This window comes from Myotis lucifugus, unplaced genomic scaffold (genome assembly GCF_000147115.1).
Source record: "Myotis lucifugus unplaced genomic scaffold, Myoluc2.0 scaffold_27, whole genome shotgun sequence".
Lineage (NCBI taxonomy): Eukaryota > Metazoa > Chordata > Mammalia > Chiroptera > Vespertilionidae > Myotis > Myotis lucifugus.
The window spans coordinates 1,112,732-1,139,923 of NW_005871075.1; the positions used below are offsets into that span (position 1 = coordinate 1,112,732).

A 27,192-nucleotide genomic window follows, 5' to 3' on the forward strand; every position below is an offset into this window, starting at 1 on the left:
TTTGGTGAGGTGGTTTGTTTTAAAATCCACTAAAGTAATTTATTCTACATTCCGATGCATAGAAATAAACATGAATTTGAAGAAAATTTTTGCATCTCTTATTAATTACATTTTCAAACTTTGCAAAAATGAAGTAGTAAATTAAAACTATTCCATAGCCCTAGCCAGTTTAGCGCAGTGGATAGAGCCTCAGCCTGTGGACTGAAGGGTCCCAGGTTCAATTCCAGTCAAGGGCACATGCTTCAGATGCAGGCTGCTGGCCCTGGTTGGGGTGTGCAGGAGGCAAACAACCGATGTGTCTCTCACATCAGTGTTTCTGTCTCTTCCCTCTCCCTTTCATTCCCTTAAAAAAAAAATCAATGGAAAAATGGGTGAGGATTAAAACATAATAATTAAAAAAAATAATAAAACTACTCATTAGACATTAGGTTATAAAAAAGAAAGAAAAGAACTGAAATTTGAAGATGCAGACACAGAGGTAAAAATTTCAGTTATAACTAGAATAAGATTTGTATTTTTAGCCTGTGTCTCCAAAAAGGAAATTGCATAATTACATTTTGAGAGAATGAGTAAAAATATTTAAATTATATCATCATACACTGAGTAAAGGGTAACACAGAACTTATTTTTTCTTTTAAAAAAATTTTATAAAATTGTTGAAGAGAACTGCAAAATGACCTCACATAACTAATGGCAACTAAAAATATTCTCAATTCCAAGCATCCCATCCAACTATAGTGGATACGTCTGAAAATAGGCACCAATAATAAAATGTTTATTCTGATTTTTTGCTCAAAGTAATGATCATCCTAAAGCTTGAAGGGCTAAGCACTAGAGTTCGAGGATTTGTACAGTATACTTAATGCGTTTTAACAACAGAAGAGTAATACCTAAGTTAATGATTCCACTTGAAATCATTTTCCAACAGATGAGTATTTTCTTGACTGGCACAGTTTGGAATAATAGGCATTTATTATATACAGTATATGTACACATATATACACACACACCACACACATTATATAGCAAGGGGATTATGTTCCAAAAATTGCTGGAAAAAAGTGTATCAATTTTAGCACAAAATAACAAGAGGAAGTGCTCTGGCTGGAAGCAGTAACAGTCATCAAACTCTGGACCTCGCTCTTTCGTTTGGGATTTTGTTCACAGAACTATTCTTCGAATGCCACATTCACAGCAAAACTTGGCCCATTCCACAGGGTACTTAGTCCCACACTCGTGGCAGAATTTGGGTAAGTGTCCAGAGGAACTTCCTTCAAAGCCTTTCATGTTTCCACCGTTGAGTGAAGATACGTAGTCGCCATCTGGCCTGGGAAGTACAGAAAAAAGTTCACATCAGCTGTTCTCAACCCCCATAACTCTTGGAAACAGGGCTAACATTAAGCATGACTAAAAACTTGCTTCATCTCACTTCCAGTTCAGATTAAGAAAACACTCTTATTTCTCTTAATTTTCTTTTTTAGAATTACAGATTTCTTTACTTGAATTATGTATCTGAGGTGTCCCATTTGCCAGACAGTGTAAGTTTGTTTTTGGAACTCTACTTCCTTTCTGATCTACTCTCTGAAAAACAATCTCATCTCTGAAGAAACATACTTTGTTGTGAATTTTATTACTAACAATAAAGGCTCTAGTCTTTGGAATGCACCCAGCTGTTATGTAATGATGCATGGAAAAGAATAAAACCGTAATTTGACCTTCCTTCTGCTTTTTGCCTTTACATTTCAAAATCTGTATAATCACAATGTCAAGTTTTTATTTCCTTCCTATCTTCTTACATTTTTTTTTTATTTTTCAGTTACATTTAACATACAATAATATATTAGTTTCATGTGCACAACATAGTGGTTAGACATTTATGTAATTAATATAAGTCTACTACCCATCTGACACCATAATTATTACATTACTAGAGGCCCGGTGCACGAAAATTCATTGACTGGGGAGGGGGGAGCCCTCATCCCAGCCTGCCCCCTCTCACAGTTCAGGAGCCCTAAGGGGATATCCTACTGACGGCTTAGGCCTACTCCCCGCGGGGACCGGGCCTAAGCCGTAGTCTGGCCTGCCTCTGCGGGAGGCGACCAGGCCGATCAGGAGAAGGCACCACCCCCAGCCTGTCCTCAGCCTTTGCAGCCACCGTGGCTTTGTCCGGAAGGACGTCCAGAAGGACATCCGGAAGGACGTTTGGCTGTCCGGTCTAATTAGTGTATTATGCTTTTATTATTATAGATTATTGACTACATTCTCTATGCTGTATTTTACATCCCTGCCTGTTATCTTTACTAAAGTTACTTTCTCCTTTTCCCTCTCTCTTTCTCATCCTATCTACTCTCTTCAATTAAATAAGGATAGCAGGGTTCTAAATTTGCAATGTGAAATGTTCTGTTTTAGTAATATCAGTTCACAGGAATATATACATTAAATACAATTTCCTGCTTTCATATCCTCTTCTTAATCTTAATCTGATCAGTGCCCAGGAAGTAATTATTTTAGTTCTCTCACTCACTGTTGTTACTGCCTTTTGAAGAGTTTTGTGTCCCAAGCCCTGTATATATGTGGTGTAGGCACTTAAACATAATGATTAATGTTCTTGAATCAAGGAGTTTTGTTGCTTTTGGAAAACTCTAGCATCCATTTAGGATGGTTTGAAATGGGTAGTTATGGCCATAGTGCAGCTCAGATTTTTTTTCCTTTTTTTTACTGTTGACAGTATTACAGACAGATGTTCCCTACTTACCCCCTAAGCCCCCTCTACCAAACACCTGCCCCACCCCAGGCCTACTGTATGTGTCCACTGACTATGCATACATACATATATGTTCTCTGGTTATTTCTTCCCAGTCCCCCTCACTACCCTCTCCTCTGAGATCTATCAGTCAGTTCCATGCATCCTTGTCTCTGGACTTACTTTGTTCATTGAGTCCACAAATAAGTGGGATCATGTGATACTTCTCTGTCCCTGATTGACTTAATTTACTTAGCATAATACTTTCCAGGTTGCTCCATGCTGTCATAAAGGGTAAAAAATCCTTTTTTCTTTACAGCTGCATAGTATTCCATGATGTGTATGTACCACAGCTTTTTTATCCACTCATCTGCTGATGGGCACTTGGGCTGTTTACAGATCTTAGCTATCTATATATATAAAACCCTAATATGCAAATAGACCGAACGGTGGAACAACTGAACAACCGGTCGATATTACATGCGCTGAACACCAGGGGGGTGTGCACGGAACATGGCAGGCGTCAGCCATGGTGGGATGGTGGAGCAGGTGAATGGGGATGCCAGACCAAGGCGAAGCACCAGTCACTGTCATAGGGGCGAGCCTCTGGTAGTTACTGAAAATTCTTTGCTCCTGTGCACCACGGTCCCGCCTGGCACTCACACCTGCTGCTGGTGCCGGCCCCGCTTGCACCCACTGCCAGCACTAGAGCCGCCGCTCGCACCCTCTGCTGGCGCCCGGCGCTGGCCCCAATCACTTGGCACTGTCAGCAGGTGCGAGTGGTGGCTGCTGGCCCCTATCGCCCCTGAGGGCTTCTCCACCTCCCCCTGCTCCTGAGGGGTGATCAGGACAGCAGCTGCTGCTTGTACCCACTGCTGGCACCGACCCCAATCGCTCCATGCCATCAGTGGGTATGAGAGGGACTGGCGCCGTCAGCACATGGGAGTGGCAGCAGTGGGAGCAGGGCTGCCAGCAGACAAGGAATCGGGGGCTGTGGTGGGAGGGTCCGGGCAGCGGCACAGAGGTTGGGTCAAGACCTGCCCCTGTGCCCACCGTAGCCTTGCGGCCCACAGTTCAAAGTGCACGAATTTGTGCACTGGGGCCCCTAGTTGTAAATAAAGCTGCTATGATCATAGGGGTGCATGTATTCTTTCTGATTGGTGTTTTGGGTTTCTTAAGAATATATTCCCAGAAGTGGGATTGCTAGGTCAAATGGTAGTTACATTTTTAACTTTTTTGAGGAAACTCCAAATTGTTTTCCACAGAGGCTGCACCAGTCTGCATTACAACCAGCAGTATATTAGGGTTCCTTTCCCTCCACATTCTCACCAGCACTTGATGTTTGTTGATTTATTGATGGTAGCCATTCTGGCAGGTGTGAGGTGATACCACAGTGTACTTTTAATTGACATCTCTCTGATAAATAGTGACATTGAGCATTTTTTCACAAGTCTATTGGCCAATGGTATGTCCTCATTGGAGAAGTGTATATTCCGGTCCTTTGAATTTTTAAAAAAATATATGTTTATTGATTTCAGAGAGGAAGGGAGAGAGACAGAGACAAAAACATCAGTGACAAGAGAGAATCATTGATCTGTTGCCTCCTGCAGGAGGAGAATTTAAGAGAGCTTTGGGACAACATGAAATGAAACAATGTCTGCATAATAGGGGTGCCAGAAGGAGAAGAAGCTGAGAAAGGAATAGAAAACCTGTTTGAAGATATAAAGACAGAAAACTTCCCTGACTTGGGGAAGAAAAAGTCACAAAAGTCCAAGAAACAGAGCCCCAATAAAGATGAATCCAAAAAGACCTACACCAAGACACATCATAATTAAATTGGCAAATGTAAAAGAGAAAGAAAGAATATTAAAGGCTGCATGAGAGGGACAGAAAGTTACCTACAAGAGATCTCCCATTAGACTATCAACTAATTTCTCAACAGAAACATATCAGGCCAGAAGGGAATGGAATGAAGTATACAAAGTGATGAAAAGTAAGGGACTGAATCCAAGACTACTCTATCCAGCAAGGCTATCATTCAAAATTGAAGGTGAAATCAGGAGCTAGACAGACAAAAAAGATTAAGAGAGTTTATTATCACCAAATTAGCAATACAAGGAATGCTAAAGGGACTGTTGTAAAAAGAATAGAAAGAGAAGAAGAAACATGGGCATAAAGAAAAAAAAATGGCAACAAACAAGTACCTATCCTTTATAATAAAAAGCTAATATGCAAATCGACTGAAGCAGAACGGCCAGTCACTATGACGCACATTGACCACCAGAGGGCAGACGCTCAACACAGGAGCTGCCCCCTGGTGGTCAATGTGCTCCCACAGGGAGAGGGCCACTCAGCCAGAAGCTGGGCTCATGGCTGGCAAATGCAGTGGTGGTGGTGGAAGCCTCTCCCGCCTCCACGGCAGTACTAAGGAGGTCTGACTGACAGCTTAGACCCGCTAGGGAGCAGGCCTAAGCCGTCAGTCAGACATCCCCTGAGGAGTCCTGGACTGCGAGAGGGCGCAGGATGGGCTGAGGGACCCCCCCGCCTCAAGTGCAGAAATTTCATGCACTGGGCCTCTAGTCAATAATAACCGTAAATGTAAATAGATTAAATGCTCCAATCAAAACACATAGGGTAGCTGAATTGATAAGAAAATATGACCCATATATATGCTGTCTACAAGACACACACCTTAGAGCAAAGGACACACACAAACTAAAACTGAAAGGATGGAAAAAATTTTCCATGCTAATGAAAATGAAAAAAAGCTGGGGTAGCAGTACTTATATCTGACAAAATAGACCTCAAAGTGAAGGCCAAAGCAGGAGATAAGGAAGGCCACTTCATAATACTAAATGGATCAATACAACAAGAGGCTATAACTCTGGTACACATATATGCACCAAATATAGAAGCATCTAAATATATTAAAAAAAACTTCTGGAGGCTATCAAGGGAGAGATTGATAGCAATACAATCATAGTAGGGGACTTTAATACCCCACTGACATCACTGGATAAATCTTCTAGACAAAAATCAATAAGGAAACAGCAATCCTAAGTGACACTCTAATTGGATCTAATTGATATCTTCAGAACATTCCACCCCAAAGCTACAAAATATACATTCTTCTCAAGTGCACATGGGACAATTTCAAAGATATACCACATGATAGAACACAAGCTAAATCTCTACAAATTCAAGAAGATTGAATAATATCAAGCATCTTCTCAGACCACAATGGCATGAAATTAGAAATCAGCTACAATAAAAATGCTCAAAAACAATCAAACACATGGAGGCTAAATAGCATGCTATTAAACAATGAATGGGTTGCCAAAGAGATCAAAGAAGAAATAAAAGACACCCTAGAGACAAATGCAAATGAACACACAACAATCCAAAACCCATGGGACACAGTGAAAGCAGTCATGAGAGGGAAGTTTATAACACTACAGACCAACCTAAAAAACAAAACAAGAAAAACTGGTAATAAGTTATCTAACACTACAACTTAAGGAATTAGAAAGAGAACAACAAGAAAAGACTAGATAAATAGAAGGAAGGAAATAATAAAGACCAGTAAGGAAATAAATGACACAGACACCAAAAAAATAATACAAGAGATTAATAAACCAAGAGCTGGTTCTTGGAAAGGATTAATAAGATTCATGAACCTCTAGCCAAACTCACCAGAAAACAGAGAGAGAGAGGACTCAACTAAACAAAATCAGAAACATAAGAGGTGAAGTAACAACTGACCCCTCATAAATACAAAGGATATTAAAATACTATGAATGACTTCATTCCAATAAATAGACAAAATGGACATATTCCTAGAAAACTACCACCTTCCAAAACTCAATCAGGAAGAATCAGAAAACTTGAATAGGCTGATAATTACTAATGAAATTGAAGCAGTAATCAAAAACCTCCCAGCAAACAAAAGCCCTGGTCCAGATGGATTCACAGGGGAGTTTTACCAAATATTCAAAGAAGAACTAACACCTATCCTCCTCAAACTATTCAAAAAAATTCCAAGAAGAAGGAACACTCTTGCTATTAGGCCAGCATTACCCTAATGCCAAAATAAGATAAATACATGACAAAGAAATAGAACTAGAGGGCAATATCCCTGATGAACACAGACACTAAAATCCTCAACAAAATATTCTCAAATTGGATCCAACAATACATTAAAAAGATCATACAGCAGGCTTGGCTCAGTGGATAGAGCATCAGCCTGCCGACTGAAGGGTGCCAGGTTCGATTCCGGCCAAGGGCACATGCCTGGGTTGCAGGCTCAATCCCCAGTAGGGGGTGTGCAGGAGGCAGCCGATCAATGATTCTCTCTCATCATTGATGTTTCTATCTCTCTCTTCTTTTCCCTTCCTCTTTGAAATCAATAAAGAAATACATATTTTAAAAATAAATTAAAATAAGATAAAAAGATCATACATCATGACCAAGTGGAATATATTCCGGGGATGCAAAGCTGACACAATATTTGCAAATCAATAACTATGATACAGCACATAAGACAACTACAGACTACAAAACAGACTACAAGACAAAAATCATAGATCGCCCTAACCGGTTTGGCTCAGGGGATAGAGCGTCGGCCTGTAGACTGAAGAGTCCCAGGTTCGATTCCGGTCAAGGGCATGTACCTTGGTTGCAGGCATATCCCCAGTAGGGGATGTGCAGGAGGCAGCTGATCGATGTTTCTCTCTCATCAGTGTTTCTAACTCTCTATCCCTCTCCCTTCCTCTCTGTAAAAAATCAATAAAATATATTTTTAAAAAATCATAGATCATATAAATTGATGCAGAAAAAGCATTCGAAAAATTCCAACACAAGACTTTTTTATAAAAAGTCTCAGCAAAGTGGGAATACAGGGATCATACTTCAACATAATAAAGGCCACATGACAAACCTACAGAAAACATTATACTTCATGGGCAAAAACTAAAATCATTTCCCCTAAGAACAGGAACAAGACAGGGATGCCCTCTTTCACGAGTCTTGTTCAACATAGTACTAGAAGTCCTGGCCATAGCGATCAGACAAGAAGAAGAAACAAAAGGCATCTAAATTGGAAAGGAGGAAGTACAACTCTCATTATTCACAGATGACATGGTACTGTAAATAGAAAACCCTAAAGACTCCATCAAAAAACTACTAGATTTAATAAATGAAGTTGGAAACATAGCAGGACACAAAATTAATACTCCAAAATCCATACCATTTTTATATACCACTAGAGGCCCAGTGCATGAAATTCGTACATGGGTAGGGTCCCTAGGCCTGGCCGGTGATCAGGGCCAATCTGTGGAGTGACGGGTGGGACGATCGGGGGACTCCACTAGCACCTACTTTGGCTGTCCTGGGGCCTGTGGGCTGGGGGCAGCTTCTGCGTTGAGCGTCTGCCCCCTGGTGGTCAGTGCACATCATAGCGACCGATCGTTCCACTGGTCATTCCATCATTTGGTCGATTTGCATATTAGGCTTTTATTATATAGGATTAGTGAACTCTCAGAAAGAGAAAATTTTTTAAAAAATTCTATTTACCATTGCAACAAAAAAATTAAGATACTTAGGAATAAAATTAGCCAAGAAGGTAGAAGACCTGTACTCCAAAAACTACAGGATGATAGAGAAAGATATAAACAAATGGAAGAATATACCATGTTCATGGATGAATAGAATCAACATCATTAAAATGTCCGTACTACCCAAAGCAATTTACAGATTCAATGCAATCTCTATTAAAATACCAACAGCATATTTCACAGACCTCGAATAAACACTCCAAAAATTTATATGCAACCAAAAAAGACCCGGAATAGTCACAGCAATCTTGAGAAAGAAGAACAAAGTTGGAGGAATCACAATACCAGATATCAAGTTATACTACAAAGCTATTGTGCTCAAAACAGCCTAGTACTGACACAAAAACAGACATATAGATCAGTGGAACAGAACAAAGAATGCAGAAATCGACCAAGCCACTATGCTCAATTAATATTTGATGAAGAAGGCAAGAGCATACTTTGGAGTAGAGACAGTGTCTTCAAGAAATGGTGTTGGGGAAATTGGACAGGTACATGTAAAAAAATGAAACTAGACCAGGGGTGGGCAAACTTTTTGACTCGAGGGCCACAATGGGTTCTTAAACTGGACCGGAGGGCCGGAACAAAAGCATGGATGGAGTGTTTGTGTGAACTAATATAAATTCAAAGTAAACATCATTACATAAAAGGGTACGGTCTTTTTTTTTTTTTAGTTTTATTCATTTCAAATGGGCCGGATCCGGCCCGCGGGCCGTAGTTTGCCCACGGCTGAACTAGACCATCAACTTACACCATACACAAAAATAAACTTAAAATGGATAAAAAGACTTAAATGTAAGACATGAAACCATAAAAGTCCTTGAAGAAACCATAGGCAACAAAATCTCAGACATCTCTAGTAGCACTCTGGAAAACAGCATGGACTTTCCTCAAAAAACTAAAAATGGAATTCCCATTTGACCCAGTGATCACACTTCTAGGAATATATCCTAAGAAACCCGAAACACTCATCAGAAAGAATATATGCACCCCTATGTTCATAGCAACACAATTTACAATAGCTAAGATTTGGAAACAGCCTAAGCGCCCATCAGCAGATGAGAGGATAAAAAAACTTTGGTACATTTACACAATGGAATTCTACACAGCAATAAAAGAGAAAACTCTTACCATTTGCAACAGCATGGATGGACCTGGAGAGTATTATGCTGAACAAAATAAGCCAGTCAGAGAAAGATAAATATCACATGATCTCACTCATATGTGGAATCTAATGAACCAAACAAACTGATGATCAAAAATAGACCCAGAGACATAGAAGCATGAACATACTTTGAACCTTAGAGGGAAGGTAGGAAAGGGTGGGTAGGTGGGAAGAGATCAACCAATGAACTTGTATGCATATATACATAACCCATGGACACAGACAATGAGGTGGTAAGGGCCTAGTGGGGAGGACTGGAGCAGGCTGGAATAGGTTAATGGGGGGGAAGGAGGAGGACCTATGTAATATTTTCAACAATAAAGATTTAAAAAATAATAACATATATTTTTATTGATTTCAGAGAGGAAGGGAGAGGGAGAGGGAGATAGAAACATCAATGATGAGAGAGAATCATTGATTGGCTGCCTCCTGCATGCCCCACACTGGGGATTGAGCAAGCAACCCAGGCATGTGCCCTGACCAGGAATTGAACCATGACCTCCTGTTTCATAGGTCAACACTCAATCACTGAGCCATGCTGGCATGACAGTCCATTGAATTTTTTAATTGGTTGTTTGCCTTCCTGGTGTTAAGTTGTATAAATTTTTTATAAATTTTGAAAATTAACTCATCAGCTATATCATTGGCAAAAATGTTCACTCATACAGTGGGTTCCCTTTTCTTTTTGTTGATGGTTTCTTTTGCTGTGCAGAAGCTATTTAGTTTGACACAGTCCCATCTATATATATAAAAGCCAAAGCGACCAAACAACTGAACAACCCGTCAACCAGTCGCTATGATGGGCACCGACAACCAGGGGGCAGACACTCAATGCAGGAGCTGCCCCCTGGTGGTCATTGCACTTCCACAGTGGGAGTGCCGCTCAGCAAGCTTACCAAGCAGTGGCGGCAGCAGGTGCAGCAGGGCAGGGAAGAGTGGAGTGGCGCGGGCTCCTCCCCGGCAGCCTGCCGCTTCGCGCGCTACTTTGGGTAGTATGGACACTTTAATGATGTTTATTCTTCCTATTCATGAACACAGTATATGCTTCCACTTGTTTGTATCTTCCTCTATTTCTTTTTTCAGTACAGGTCTTTTACCTCCTTAAGTTTATTCCTAGGTATCTTTTTGTTGTTGTTGCAATGGTATATGGAATTGTTTAGTTTCCCTTTCTGAGAGTTCATTATTGATGTATAAAAATGTCATCAATTTCTGGATGTTAATTTTGTATCCTGCTGCTTTGCCAAATTCATTTATCAAACCTAGTAGTTTTTTGGTGGAGTCTTTAAAGTGTTCTACGTACAATATATTTCTATGTATGAATAATGACATAATAATAGTTCCTCCTTTCCAATTTGGATGCCTTTTATTTTTTCTTCTTGTCATATTGCTATGGCTAGGAATTCCAGTACTATATTGTATAGGAGTGATGAAAATGAACATTCCTGTCTTTTTCCCAGTCTTAAGGGAAATACTTTTAGTTTCTGCCCATTGAAAATGATGTTGCCCAACCAGCATGCTCAGTGGTTGAGCATCAACCTATGAAACAGGAGGTCACGGTTCAATTCCCTGGTCAGGGCACATACCCTGGTTGCAGCTCAATCCCCAGTAGGGTATGTGTAGGAGGCAGTTGATCAGTGATTCTCTCTCATCACTGATGTTTCTATCTCTCTCTCCCTTTTCTCTCTGAAATCAATAAAAATATATTTTTTTAAAAAACTTCTAAGACATTAAAGAAAATGATGTTGGCTGTATGTTTATCATATATGGCCTTTATTATGTTGAGCTATGATCCCTAAATTCCCAATTTACTGAGTTTTTATCATAAATGGGTGCTGAATTTTGTCCAATGCTTTTTCTGTATCTATGATCATGTGACTGTTATCCTTCATTTGTTTATGTGATCTATCACATTAATTGATTTGTGAATATTGTACCAGCCATGCATCCCCAGGATAAACCCTACTTGGTCATGATTTATGATCTTTTTAATATACTGCTGGATCCTATTTGCTAATATTTTGTTAAGGGTTTTAGCATCTGTGTTCATCAGGGATATTAGCCTGGTAATTTTCTTTCTTTGTAGTGTCTTTATCTGGTTTGGGAATTAAAATAATGCTGGCATCATAAACAAAAGCTTGGAAGTCTTCCTTCCTCTTGAATTTTTTGGAGTAGTTTGAGGAAATAGGTGCTAGTTCTTTGAATGTTTGGTAAAACTTGTCTGTGAAGCCATCCGGTTTAGGACTTTTGTTTGCTAGGAGTTTTTTTTATTGTTACTGCTTCAATTTCATTAGTTGTCTACTTAGGTTTTCTGATCCTTCCTGATTTATAGAAGATTGTATGTTTTGAGGAATTTGTACATTTTGTCCAGATTGTACAGTTTGTTGGCATATAGTTGTTCATAGTATTTTCTTAAAATTCTTTGTATTTCTGTGATGTCAGTAGTTACTTTGCCTCTCTCATTTCTGATTTTATTTATTTGGGTCCTCTCTCATTGTTTCTTGATGAGACTGGCTAAAGATTCACCAATCTTGTTTACCTTTTCAATGAACCAGCACTTGGTTTCATTGATCTATTTTATTGTAGGATTTTTTTTTTTTTTAGTTTCTGTATCATCTATTTCTGCTCTGATATTTATTATTTCCTTCCACTTACTCTGGGCTTTTCTTGTTCTTTTTCTAATTATTTTTTTAATTATAGGATAAGATTGTTTATGGGAGATGTTTCTTGAGGTAGTCCTGTAATGCTATGAACTTCCCTCTCAGGACTACTTTCCCTGTGTCCTATAGATTTTGAGTTGTTGTATGTTCATTTTCATTTGTTTCCAAGAACTTTTTTATTTCTTCCTTGAACTCATTGGTAACCCATTCATTGTTTAATACCATGCTATTTAGCTTCCATGTGTTTGAATGTTTTTACTATAGTGATTTGTAGTTTCATGCCATTGTGACCCAAGAAGATACTTGATATGATTTCAATCTTCTTGGACTTGTTGAGGCTTATTTTGTGTCCTATCATGTGGTCTATCTTTGAGAATGTTCCATGTGCACTTGAGAAGAATGAATATTCTGTTGCTTTGTAAATATCAATTAATTCCATCTTATCTAGTGCATAGTTTAAAGTCAGTTTCTTTATTGATTTTTTGTCTGAAAGATCTCTCCTGTGGGGTGTTAAAGTGACTGAATTGCTATCAATCTCTCCTAAGAGTCCTTCAAGAGGTTTTTTTAATGTATTTAGGTGCTCCTATATTGGGTGTATATATGTTTATAAGGGTTATATCCTGTTGTTGGATTGTTTTATGTAGTTTCCTTTAGTATTATGTAGTGCCTTTCATTGTCTCTCAATAGAGCCTTTATTTTAAAGTCTATTATCCTACATAATAAAAACGTAGTATGCAAATTGTCCCTTCGACCAGGAGGTCATCCGAGAGTTTGACCAAGGGACGGGGCTTGCTGGGGGAAGGGAGGGAGGCCCCAGCTGGTGGTGGCGGTGGCAGCAGGCGAAGGCAGCAGGGGAAGGGAGGGAGTACCCGGCCGGCCACCAGCAGCCGGTAGGGACCCTACCAGTGCACTATTTTCATGCACTGGGCCTCTAGTGTTAGATATATAAGTATTGCTACCCCAGCTTCTTTTTTTAATTTCCATTTGCATAAAAAGTTTTTTATCCCTTCACTTTCATTCTGTGTAACTCTTTTGTTCTGAGGTGGGTCTCTTGTAGACAGTATATCTATAGGTTATGTTTTATCAATTCAGCCACCCTATGTCTTTTGGAGTACTTAACCTATTTACATTTATGGTTATTATCAATAGCTACTTATTTATTGCCATTTTTATTCCTCATGCCTATGTACCTCTCTCTATCCCCACCCCTTTCCCTCCAGACCTTCTCCTCTATCACCTCCTCCTCCTTCTTCCAGCAATCCCTTTAACAGTTCTTGAAATGCTGGTTTGGTGGTAATAAATTTTAGCTTTTTTGGGGGGGAGGAGAGGGAGGAGGTTAGGAAGATCTTTATTTCACCTTTAATTTTGAATGATAGCCATTGTGGATAGAGTAGTTTTGGTTTCAGATCCTTGCTTCTCATTACTTTGAATACCTTATGACATTCCTTTCTCACATATAATATTTCTGTTGAGAAATCAGCTGACAACCTAATGTAAAGTCCTTATAAATAATTATCTCTTGCTGCCCTTAAGATTTCTGTTGAGAAATCAGCTGACAACCTAATGTAAAGTCCTTATAAATAATTATCTCTTGCTGCCCTTAAGATTTCTCTCTTTGTCTTAACGTTTGCCATTTTAATTATGATGTGTCTTGTTGTGGGTCTCTGTGTGCTTTGGAACCTGTGTGGCTTTTACCTTCACCAGGTTCCACTAGTTTTCTGTCATTATTTCTTCTATCCCTTGTTCACTTTCTTTACTCTCTCTGGTTACCCCTAAGATGCGAGTGCTACATTTCACGTTGTCTTAAAGTTCCCATAAACTATCCTTGTGCGTTTTAATTATTTTTTTCTTTTTGCTGCTGATTGTTTTTCCTACCTTGTCTTCTAATTCACTGATTTAATCCTCCAAGTCCTTCAACTTGTTGTTTATTCTTTCCAGTGTATTTTTATTTCAGCTATGTCATTCTTCATTTCTAACTGGTTGTTTTTCATGGTTTCTATGTCCTTTTCCATGTTGTTGAGTATTCTTAAAACCATTACTTTGAACTCTTTCTAATAAATTGCTTGCCTCCATTTCATTTAGCACTTTTCCTGGAGATTCCTACTATTCTTTCGTTTGGGGCCTGTTTCTTTGTTTCCCCATTTTTGCTGTTTCTTTGTGTTTGTTTCCATGCATTAAAGACTACTGCTATGATTCACAGTCCTGGTGAGATTTTGCTCTGATGCTGTCCAAATCTGGCCTCTTGGTGCTCCAGTCCAGGGCCTCCCAGAAGGTTCTGCGGTGCAAGTTAATGCCAGTCGCTGTCCCTTCCTGGCCCTCAGCAATCTGACTGAAGCCTGGCAGGACGGAGCCCCAAGTAGTCCCATGGGCGGAGGCTCCATAGCCCAGAGGCTGGGTCTGCGTCCGGTCTCACACCTTGAATGTCTCTGTTCACAGCTGCTCTCCCTTCCCCCATAGAACTGGTGTCTGTGGGGTATCCTGGACCTGGCCAGGGTGGTTTAAACACACTTGCATTGGGGTTGGTGCCCACAGTCTGCAGGGTGGGGCAGATACTTCCTCTCCTTCCAAGGACTGCACTGGCTGAACTCACCCGGGAGACAGGGTTACAATACCTCATCTATGCCTGGCTCCCTGGTACCCCTCCCCGCCACACCAAGTAGGAGGGCATAGAATAAAATCAACCCAGCTCGGCACTCCAATCTTTCAGCACATCCAGCCCCCACTGGTTGGGGACTCCACCCATGTTCCTACCAGGCCAAATGTCCAAGTCCTCTGTGCCATCAGACAGCCATAGCCATAGAGGTGCAGAATCCAGGATGGGGAACACCCAGCTGTTTTGCAGGTGTGGGGAGGGTGACTGCCTGTCAGCTCGAGTTGGGCTAGATCAATTCTCTTTCCCACACCACACTGTCCAGCCCTCTTCTGGCTCTCTCCCCAAAGTTCTTCCAGAGAATAAAGGGCTCCTCAGATTCACTTCCGGGTATACCAATCAGACCCCTCTGCTGGCCCAGGTCTTTGCCACATGGCCCTTCCCACAGACACAGATCTAAGTGGACTTCCCAGGCTGGTGTCATAACAAAGAAATCACTCTTTGTCTGGGATGGTGCGGTGTGAAATTCCCAGGTAGACTGAATCCCCACTGATTCCCACTGCCTGATGCTACACAGGCTCCCCTCTGGATTGAGGAATCCCTTCCTGGGGCTGAGACCCCACACTCCCAGGGGCCGGAGGCTCCAAAGCTACACTTTTCCTCAGGCTTCCCTGCCATGCAGGTGCACAAGTTGGCTCACCCTCTATGTGTCTCCTGTCCTTTCTCCACATTCCCTGCCTACAATACTTCAGATCATCTACACTTCAGCTGATTTTCAAGCTGAACACTCTGCAGTTTATCCACAAATCCAGTGTGGGGTTTGGAACAAGTGGATGAAGCCTCCAGCTACTCTGCAGCATCTGAGAATGCCGATCTCTTTTAGTAAATATTGAAATTTTAAATGTTTTCTTTGGCATTGTATTTGTCCCAAGATAATGTCTTTGAATCTATCCTCTAATTCACTTCTCTCTTCCTTCGCTGTGACTTATCTATAATTTAAACCATCTTTTGAGTCTAATTTTTTTCCTCATGTTGAGTTCTATTTAGTTCTTTTGCATAGATGTTCAGTATGTGACAGTATATTGTCATTGTTAATGATTCCAATGCCCTCTCTTATTTCTTTTTTTTTTAATTTTGTTTTATTGCTTAAAATATTACAAAGAGTAGTACATATTTACATACTTTAAGCAGACTTATTTTATAAGTCAATGGTTGATGATTTCACTATTTTAAGTAATAGGTACTTATACTTATTAATTTTTTCCTCACTGGTGACTGATTGCTAGTTTGTACAATTTGGAATTTCTCTGTATGTCTTGTAAGTCAGAACTGTGTGCTTATGTTTGTTTACCTGTGAGAACCAGAAAGCCTGGGTAAAGAGCATTTCATACCAGATAATTTGCCTTTGCTTTTACAGGCTCTGAGCTACTAAACCAAACTAAGTTATTTTTCTAGTTAAGAATTTCTTAGAACTTCCTTTATATTTTTGTCCCTGTTTTTGTGAGAGCTAAGTACCTTCCTCTTATGGTACCTTTATGTACCTTGCCTTAAAATTTTTTGGAATAAGTTGGGATGTCTATAAAAAAATATCTATAATTGAGACAAAGAAAATATCTATAATTGGGACAGATTAGAAAGGGAAGTAGATGAATAATCACAACCTCAGCGGAGGAGTTTAAATGTATTAAAATGCTGCTGAAAATTACAACAGCAGTGGTTTAAAGAGTCTATTATTCACTTTGTGGAGATAAAGTAACCATGTTGCAGTTAAAAACGAAGACATGAAAAACACAAATTAATCCAGTGGAACCAAACTATTCTTCAACATTTATAACAATAATTCTAACTACAAAGTATAGGTCAATATTATTTATGTCCAAACTATTTCTTTAGCATACAAATTAAAAGCCAGATTAAATAAAAAACAAAGGAAAAAAATCAGATTTTCTATCAAAGCCTGGTACATATTTTTGTATATGGTCCTTGGAAAACTACACATTTCATTTTTTATTCTGGTTATTAAAATACCAGGGCTAAACATACCTGGCTATGTAATTCTCACCATATGTTTTTCTCTTGCTTGTAAGGACACCTGAGGCAGGATTTCGTGCCAAACTAGGTGGTGTGGAATTTCGAGGTTTGATGTTAGCGCTAGAAAGGGGAAAAGGTGGCAATGAAACAGTATTGAATAATAATCACTTACTTCTCAAATTGCTATTTGTATGATTAGAAAAATAATTAGAAACTGTAGACAGGTTAAGTCAAAAGATTAAAATTCAAATAATTATTTTTAAATAGAAAACAATAGTAGTTAAAACTAAAGATAAGCCAAAGCATTTTGCATTTACTAACATTCTCTTGATGGTATATAAAATCAATTAAAATATTTATATATGCTTTACATGAAATGTTTAAGTTAATCATTCTGAAAATCTTCAAGTTATCTACAGTTTAATATCGACATTTCCCTCAAAATAAAGATGTGGTTTGTTAAATGCCTACAAATAATTTTTAAATAATATGTTAAGCATATGAGATGTGATAAAAAAAAGCTACCCACTTTAAACATTAGCTAGCTATTTTAAAAAGTAATATTCAATATATGAAAATCTGTTGTGAGGAATATCAACTCAAATAAATGGGTTAATACAATTTTCCCTTTAAAAACTTAATTTCACTAACTACACAGTCTGGGCTATCACTGTCAGTAGTGGGAAAGTTTTGATGAGGACAGCCCTGATTCCCTTTCTGAGACTTCAGGAATCCAAGGAAAATAAGGTGGTCGTATGACAGTTAATGGTGAAAGGACAGATTCGGAGATGCAGATGATTCTGCATTCAAATCCCAACTGCTACAACCAACTCTGTTAAGGTGGTCAACCTCTCGGAGACCAAAATCCCTCATTTATAAAATAGGACCATCCTCACTTATCTTACAGGATGTTACATGATTTAAATTGCAATTTATATGAGCATTTAGCAATGCTGCTGCTGATAATACTATTATTATTACTATGGCTATTGCTGCTACTACAAATTCACATTTATGCAATGGCGCGTACTATATTTGGTATTGCCATATTTCTAATTATCTTCTTATAAATAAGCTTATTTATATATACCTTACATATAAACTTATTTAATCCTCAGAATACCCCTATGATGTAGGTAGAATTAACAACTGCACTTTACAAATGTGACGAAGAGTGGCTAAGTAACTTACCAAAGTGGCACGGCCAAGTGCATTGCTGAAGTGGCGGCTAGATGTTCAGTAAAGTATTAGTTTCTGCCCCCTCTTTAGAGATTTACTCGAATCTTTTCATTTCAGAGATAAGCAATGTTGTGATTTATAAACAAGCAAAATGCTTTCCAAATTTCTTTTACATAGAAAGTTCTTAAACTTTGGCTAAAATTCTTCTTTGTCTACTTATACAGTAAAGTTGAATAGAATTTCCTAAAATTTCAAATAGCTACCATGAAAATAATGTAGGCAACACATCTACTATTTCTCAAATAACACTATATGCTAAATATGATACATATGTAACTTTAATATTCACAAAAATTTCCAAAGATATTATTCCCATTTTAAAATTAAAGAAACTCATAGGCAGAGAGATTAAATAATTTGCACAATGACTACATGATTAACTTGAATTTAGGTTTTACAAACCTTATGTTTAATATGCAATGCTATCATTCAGGGAGAGGCTGCTTTGAATAGTTAAATTATTTCTAAACTTCAACAAAAATCATCTTTCACCTTGGTACATAGATGACATCAAATGGCCCTCAAATAGTCACTGCAAGTCCATCTATGAGGTGTATTCTACTCTGCTATTAGATAGCCCCTCTAAGGATGTTGCAGAACTGCTACTGTGACTATTTAGGAATTTAATTTCTAAAAACTAATTGCCAACAAATGGCAATTCCTCCAGTTGAAAGTCATAAGAGAAACAGAAAGGGCTCATTTTTTATATTTTGGCTCTAGAAATAAGTCTTGTTAGAAATTCTATCACTTCCATACAATGTATGCATAAGATATACAGGTAATACAAATACAACCATGTGTGCGCGCGCACACACACACACAATTTCACCATATCAATAATTTACAGTTGTTTTAATAATTAGGAAAAAATAAGATTATAAATAATAGCCGCCATATTAAATGCTGATCACGTATTTTGGTAACATCTTCTAAAAGGCAGAATCTGAATGTTAAGAACCATTCTTAGATTCTGGGAAGAACTATCTTCATCAGCACTTGACACATGTTGCCCAGCCTCACATGGTCGAATCTTCCCACTATATACAGTTCCAGCAGTTATGAAAGAAGGTTTAATTTTGGAATTGCACTTAATCTAGCTTACTGCTAGTCAGTGTTTCTTTTAGATCTGCTTCAGACAGCAGTAGTACAAAGAAAACTGGCTTAGGGCACAGATTCTTCCTTCTAGGATTTATCATTAACTGCTTAAAAATAACTCAGGGCTGCTGGCTGCTAATATCTTCAAGACATTCTCCATCTTTATTTAATTGTATATCTAAATTTACTACTTTTCATACATGGTAAGAGAATATAGGATAGTAGACTTGGTTTAAAAGTTACCTAAGTGAACTCTAATAACATATTTTTCACCTTTAATAAGTAACTTAATTTATTAGGCCCTAATTTCATAATGTTAAAATGAGAGGGCTAGACCTGTATTGGAGCCCACACTAGTAACCCTTGAAGTCTCACGTGAAAGAGTTCCAAAGTGGCTTTCACATCCTTTTCCTGTTTTACATGGAATTCATAACCATCTAACAAAAAGATTGAGGTCCCTACATGAAATGTTTTCTAAAATCGTTTTTTCGGGCCTTAGCTGGTTTGGCTCAGTGGATAGAGCATCTGTCTGTGGACTGAAGGGTCCTGGGTTCGATTCCAGTCAAGGGCACATGCCTGGTTGCAGGCTCGATCCCCAGTAGAGGGCGTGCAGGAGGCAGCTGATCAATGATTCTCTCTCATTGTTGATGTTTCTATCTCTCTCTCCCTCTCCATTCCTCTCTGAAATCAATAAAAATATATTTTAAAAATAAAGTAATAGAATTGTTTTTTCTGCCTTTTTATATCAATTCATCATCAACTTAACTAAGAGATAATCAACTTACTAAAAGATAATCTAGTAATATATTATATACATGGCATAATATTCCCTATATTCTTCTTTTCAAAAATACTACTCCTACAAAAAAAATAACAATTATTGAAGGTGACTGCTTTTTCAACCTCTAAAAATTAAAATTGAATGGAATAAAATGTATGCTCTAAAAACAGCTTTAGAACAATAGAAATGTTCACCAAAAATCAAGCCGTTTTAAGTCCTAAAAGATTATTTAGCACTTTGTGGCTTAAAAATCATTAAAGTAAGATTTTTTTTAAAGTATAGGTATGTACAAGTTTATAGTATTCAGTATATAAAGCTTTTAAGGAAATATCTGAAATAGATTAACCAAACTGAGTTACAAATACTTACTTGTAAATGGGTAATAACTCATGTCTTTTGATGGCACTGTCTGATTTTGTGTCACTGCCATACAACCTTTGCACATGTCTTCCAGTTCGAAGTGGAGGGCCTAACTTGTCCATTTTACTATTAAAATATATAAAGGTGTACCCATAAGGAGATTGCTATGTTTGTTTCTTTATATAAATTTTTTTAAAGGCATTATTCTGGTTCATCAGAAATCCAACCCCCAAGCTCTTAGTTATCTGACTGCCAGGTAAGGATTAATGTGACATCTTCAGATAGATCACACAATGTCCATTAGTAGATATAAAAATTCTGACCATGCAGGTCACCTTGCCAGTTTTGATGACTAGCCAAAGAAATGCCACATTGGTGCACAGCAGGGCAATGAAATTAATGAAGATGCTTAAGACAACAACTGTTTCAAGTAAAATTTGTGAAGTTAGATGGGAACTGAAAGTTATTATTCTAATAAATAAGACAGATCTGATGCTTATTTTTATGGAGCTCCCAAATAATCTCACTTTTTACCTTCCCTAAATTCATAGAACCTTTCTCTTGTTTTCTTCTTTATTATTTTATTTTATCATTTCCCCTGCATTTAAAAATTACAAATATAAACTAAAAAATCAAATAAGTATGCATATCTTTATCCAATTTGACTTTCTAACAAAGAATGACTATTTTAGAAATTTAGCCAGAGAAAAGTAAAAATGATCCTATGTGAAAACAGTGGGTAGCAATTGAAAAATCACAGGTGAAAACGTGAAGTGGCCTGGCCAATGTGGCTCTGTGGTTGAGCGTCGACCTATGACCCGGGAGATCACAGATTGATCCCCAGAGGAGGCGGCCGATCAATGATTGTCTCTCATCAATGATGTTTCTATCTCTCTCTTCCTTTCTTAAATAAATATATATTTTTTAAAAAGAAGTAGCCACGCCAGAAGTGTAAAGGATCCCCATCTAGAGGGCAGTAGAGGAATTGCTGGTTTGTAAATAATTCATTGTTTTATATCAACCAAATAACCAAATCGTGTACTATCACCAACCAATATGCATCATCGTAGGGAACAGGGGAAATTAAATTATGAAATTAGGAGAACTACCTTAAAAGCCCACTGAATAACACCTCACTGCTTATTAACTTTAAAAGTATACTCTTTTTAAGGAATGCTTGTTTGCTCATTCATTCTTCCATATATTCACTGACAGTACAAATCCTGAGCACCTATATGTGTCAGGCACTGTGCTACATTCTGGGGATATCACGGTAAGTAAGAGAGACTTGATGCTTGTTCTTATGGAGTTTCATGTCTAAAAAAAAGAATCTCTTCATTTCTCTAGATTATAAGGGTCTCTAAGGAGGGACAGATTTCATCCATTTTTATGTTCTTTTATATCCTGTACATGGCAGGCATTTTGTTGTAAAGGTTGATATTAATACTCTGCAGGTGGTGATGTTTACATCACTTAAAACATTTTAAAGTTTTTTTTAAAAAAGCCTTCATTAAATATATATTAAACAAAATTTCTAAAATATCAGAGATTAATTTTGAAGGTTAATTTTATTTGTGAAAGATAACTGGAAAAGTTACCTATTTGAAATTTAAACTAACAAATCAGAATTTTCTTTGAATTGTTTAACAATGATCAAAACATTAGTGTTCCAACTGTTATTTTAACAAACTGTATCTGAATTTAGAATAAGGAATGAAAGATTTTATTTTTTTTCTCAGAATAAAGTTAATAAAAATTAAAATGTAGAAAAATTTAAATTGCATTTTTAAGTCAGATTCCTTTAATATAAAATCTACTCAGATCTTACAGATGATACAACCAAGTTCATTTTCAGAAAGGAGATGTATAGAATCTAATAAAAATCTAGAGGTAATTAGTGGAAATATTCCATATATTTCATATATAAGATAATTGCCAGTATTTTAAGAGCGATCAGTTGGATTGAAGTCTTTCAATTCCTTTTGATAATATCACCACTTTTGCATATATAAGATGATTGCCTAATAGAAATGCAGGTTCTGATGATGATTTATCATGCCATATACCTGTTTTAAATTCAAGTCAATTGATTTATTTATCTACCTATACAAATATATATATGTATATGTATGTATATACATAAACACACACAATTAAAATGTTACTTAGGCTAAATGTAAGTAAGTGTTAGTCTTAAACGAAAAATCATGTAAACTTACATTCTGCTATAATTTGCTACTTTTCACTATGTTCATATAAAGGTATAATCAGACAAAAACTAAATTTGTAAATTTCAATAATATAATCAAAATATTACCTATATAAAAATGTATACATATAAATACATTATATGTAATTTACATTTACAATAATTATATATAAATATCCTATCTAATAAAAGAGAAACATGCAAATTGACCGTAACCCCGACACCCTTCCCATTGGCTAATCAGCAGGATATGCAAATTAACTGCCAACCAAGATGGCGGCCGGCAGCCAGGCAGCTGAAGCGAACATGAGGCTTGCTTGCTCCAGTGATGGAGGAAGCCAAGGTTCCCCGCCTGCAGCAGCCCAGCTCTGAGCTCCGGATGCAACAATGTTGCAATTATAGAACCTAAACAAACCCCAGGTACCTGCTTTCAGCCAGCACGGCCTCAGAGCTTAGAGTGGCCAGTGATGGCAACAGAGTTTCAATTATAGAATCTAAACAAACCCAGATACCTGCTTTCAGCTGGCAACGGCCTCAGAGCTGGAGCCAGCTCTCAGCTTCAGTGACAGCCATAGAAGGTAAATAAATCCCAGAATAAAAAAAGAAAAGAAAAAAGGAGAGGCTGGGAGCTTCAGTCACCCACCAGCCTGAAAACAGCCCTCAGCCCTCACCCAGACTGGCCAGGCACCCCAGTGGGGACCCCCTCCCTGAAGGGGGTGTGACCAGCTGCAAACAGCCATCATCCCCTCATCCAGGCTGGCCAGGTACCCAAGCAGGACCCCCACCCTGATCCAGGACACCATTCAGGGCAAACCAGCCGGCCCCCACCCGTGCACCAGGCCTCTATCCTATATAGTAAACGGGTAATATGCAAATTGACCCTAACAGCAGAAAGACTGGGAATGACTGGTCACTATGACACACACTGACCACCAGGGGGCAGACGTTCAATGCAAAAGCTGCCTTCTGGTGGTCAGGGCGCTCTCACATGGGAGGAGCTCTGCTCAGCCACAAGCCAGGCTGATGGCTGCCATTACAGCGGTGGTGGTGGGAGCCTCTCCTGCCTCCTCAGCAGCGCTAAGGATGTCCGACTGCAGTTTAGGCCTGCTCCCCGCTGGCAAGTGGACATCCCCTGAGGGCTGCCGGGCCAGAAGGATGTCTGATTGCCATCTTAGGCCCAATCGCCCGGGGAGTGGGCCTAAGCCAGCAGGTGGTCATCCCCTGAGGGGTCCCAGACTGTGAGAGGGCACAGGCCGGGCTGAGGGACCTCCCCCCCTACCCCCCGAGTGCACAAATTTTTGTGCACCGGGCCTCTAGTCTATAATAAAAGCGTAAAATGCTAATTAGACCGGATGTCCTTCCGGACAACCTTCCAGATGAAGCCGGGGCTGCGAGGGAAGCCCAGGTCCCAGGTCCCGGGTGCCAGAGGGAAGCTGGTGCCAGCAGCCGGGGAAGGAAGGCCTACTCTTGTACAAATTTCATGCATCGGGCCTCTATTATACATATAAAATCTTATTTACACATATATTTTAAAATACTATGTAATAAAAGTCAATATTGGAGTAATTAATAAATTTTTTAAATATTAGTTTATAAAAGAACTTTCAAATACTTAAATCTTTCCCTAAAGTACCCAGACCTAGGATATAACAGACATTTCTCATATGCCATCTTCATATTTATTTTGGTGTAAACACTTCCGTACTCCTACTCAGTCAAAACTTTTTTATCAAACCTCCTATTTCTGTGCCTCTACCTCCAGTAGCACTGGAGTTGTCAAAGTAGCAACAAGATAAAGGGAATTTGAAAAGAAATAGAAATCTTTGCAAAAGTGATGATATTATCAAAAGGAATTTAAAGACTTCAAACCAACTGATCGCTCTTTGGTGGAAGTTTTCTCTGTCTTTCTTGGTCTTGCAAACTATCAGTTAAGGCAGCGAATAACATGAGTATAGAAACCAGGAAGTCTGTATCTACTACATGTTTTCCCTTGACCTCAAGGGCCTTAGATGTTTCAAGTTATGAAAAAAATACCTTTGCTGATTTTCATATTGAATTTATACATCATCTATTTCTGAGGTTACTTTGAGAATTAATAAATGTTGGGAAAATACAATGACAAGTCTACTTTATGGTGTATTTTTTAATTATTTACAAAGTTTGAGAACTATAATTTCAATCATCTGCTAGTACCCCATTATGGAACTGACAATCTAAATGTTTTTAGAGTGCTTCAATGCCATTTTTGTTTAAAGGCTCCAATTCAGTAATGGCAATTATTTTACAGCCAAAGTCCGCAAGAAATTAAAGCAGGAATAAACAAATCCATTCGGCAGTAAAAGCAGTCTTGCTGCTGCTAAGGAAACAAAGGAGGATTTTGAAGTCAACGAAGCACTCCCACGTAGCAGACATTTTGGCAATTTGATCATGTAACTTAACATAATCTCGTATGACATGTCCTTAAATTGGCATCTAGATTTAGTCAGAGTCAATATGAAAGTATATTTTCAATCCATCATTGTTCTTCCTATTCAACCATCAAAAAGTGTTGGATTAATAAAAGTTAAAAAACAGTTTGGTGTTTGATATATAGAATCCTAATCTACAGCCAAAGTTCCTGGAGAGTACAAATGACTTAAAAAAATAACAGTTCCATCTTTGGGTATAAATGAAGAATACTTAAAAACACCTACCTTCAAATTTTAAGTATCTAATGCCTACAATCATTTACTTATTCTAAGCTTCAAATTATAAATACCTAATGTCTACATTTACTTATTCTAACCTTCAAATTATAAATACCTAATGCCTACAATAACTTATTCTAACATTCAAATTATAAATACCTAATGCTACAATCATTTACTTATTCTAAACAGTGGTCAGCAAACTGCGGCTCACGAGCCACATGCGGCTCTTTGGCCCTTTGAGTGTGGCTCTTCCACAAAATACCGACTTCTGCGCATGGGCCACGAAGTTTCAATCGCACTGTACATGCGCTCCCGCAAGTGGTATTTTGTGGAAGAGCCACACTCAAGGGGCCAAAGAGCCGCATGTGGCTCGCTAGCCGCAGTTTGCCGACCACTGTTCTAAGATAAGGAGTGGCTAACTTTTCCTGAAAAGGGTCAGACAGTCAATAAGTTAGGTTTTGCGGGTTAGACTGTCTCTGCCACAAATGCTCCACTGTGCCACCGGAGCAGGAAGGCAGTCACAGGCAATGCAAAATGTACTTAAAAACTAGACATTTATTTCTTACTATTGTCAATATAAAGTGTGAAAATCCAAATTCAATTTTTGTATTAAGAAATGTTCCTTACATGCATTCTGTTGTTTCAGGGTAAACTTCTGTTTTGAAATTTGATATTTTAGCTATTGAAAATTATCAGATAAACATCTACTTAAGCTGGTAATTAACCATTAAGAAAACACAATTCTCAAGGCAAGACTGTGAACTCTGTGACAGAATTCAAATGTGGCAATATTTATTTAAAAGCTCTGCATTTCATAATACTTCTCAAATTTCTAAAAATTAAAGATAAGTCATCTTCTAGATTAGGGAAAAATTTTCTTTGGGTGTATGCTTTGCTTAAAAAAACTGTTAAAATTGGTTGACCCAAAGGTTATTGAGAAGTTAATTAGCAAACAATTTGTCTGTGGTTTGATTCCAATATATGCTAAATATTACAGATCATTGGTATGCATAAAAAGCTGAACAGAACAAACTCTGTGTATATATGTAGGCTTAAAATAATTCCAAGTCACTGAAACTATTTTACTAACCTCAAAAGATGCCCAATTTCTGGAACATTTCAGTTAACCAGGTGTCTTAATTCCTTTAACTCTGCCCTGAATCACCTCTGTCACTGGAAATAATGGTTGCCATACAAACTTCATGTATGTATTTCATCAGGACCGGCACCATGATTCTGTCATGTGCCAACAGGTTGACAAATGAGGGATCTAATTTATGAATTCATTACTTTTTTTGTTTACTTGTCAAAACTTTATTGTGTGCCTATATGCCAGGCATTATACAATACTTTGTAGTTATAACTGCAAGCAATGCACACACACAGAGCTTTGTGATCACAGAGGTTATAATCTAGCACAAACAGATCGTTACCTCAGTAATCCTAAAAAAGGAATGAAGCCTGCCACTAAACAGCGGCCATGAATGGTTCTGTGTAATATATGTAATACGGTTATGTTCCAGTTAACATAGTAATATATTAGCCAGAAGCAAACACCACCGCTCTCTTCCCAGTATCTAAAAGCACTCCGGTAACATGTAAGTATCATATATAAATGGACAAATGGAATTTGAATAGTTATGTCTGACAGTTTTATATGATGTGAGAGAACCAGAAATTTTAACTCTTCATCATATTGTAAGCAGTACATAACATAAAATGTGTGCTCACAATCTTTGCTTTTAGTAAAAACATTTTCTCCAAGGGATGATTATAAATGTTGATCAGACTTTCTTAGGTCAGTTGTCATGATCTAAGCAGAGTCACAGATGAGGTCCGAGTGAGACAGAAAGGAGAGAGGCACAAAGTCAAAGTCACAAAGCTATTTAGTAACGAAGTTGGGCCCAGAAGCCTCATTTTCTAATTCAAAGTCAGCGCCCCTTTTGATGATACCAGCCAGCTTCACTCGCCCTATTTAAGAATACAGGGTGTCAGTGCAACTCACTATTGCCAAATGATT

General features: G+C 38.2%; 1 protein-coding gene across 3 annotated transcripts in view; it reads right to left on the reverse strand.

Moving 5' to 3' along the window:
• Positions 1 to 430: 430 nt before the first annotated feature.
• ZC2HC1A (zinc finger C2HC-type containing 1A) overlaps positions 431 to 27,192 on the reverse strand; it is a 55,583-nt gene continuing 28,821 nt past the window's right edge. The window contains exons 8-10 of one of the 3 annotated variants that reach the window (XM_006086287.3): positions 20,283 to 20,399; positions 16,811 to 16,918; positions 433 to 1,327 (exon numbers count right to left, since the gene is read on the reverse strand). In XM_006086287.3, the coding sequence (XP_006086349.1) occupies positions 1,162 to 1,327; positions 16,811 to 16,918; positions 20,283 to 20,399 (391 nt within the window). In that variant the 3' untranslated portion in view covers positions 433 to 1,161. Of the gene's footprint in view, positions 1,328 to 16,810; positions 16,919 to 20,282; positions 20,400 to 27,192 lie in introns of all 3 variants that reach the window. The other 2 variants (XM_006086288.3, XM_023751922.1) reach the window with 2 other exon arrangements.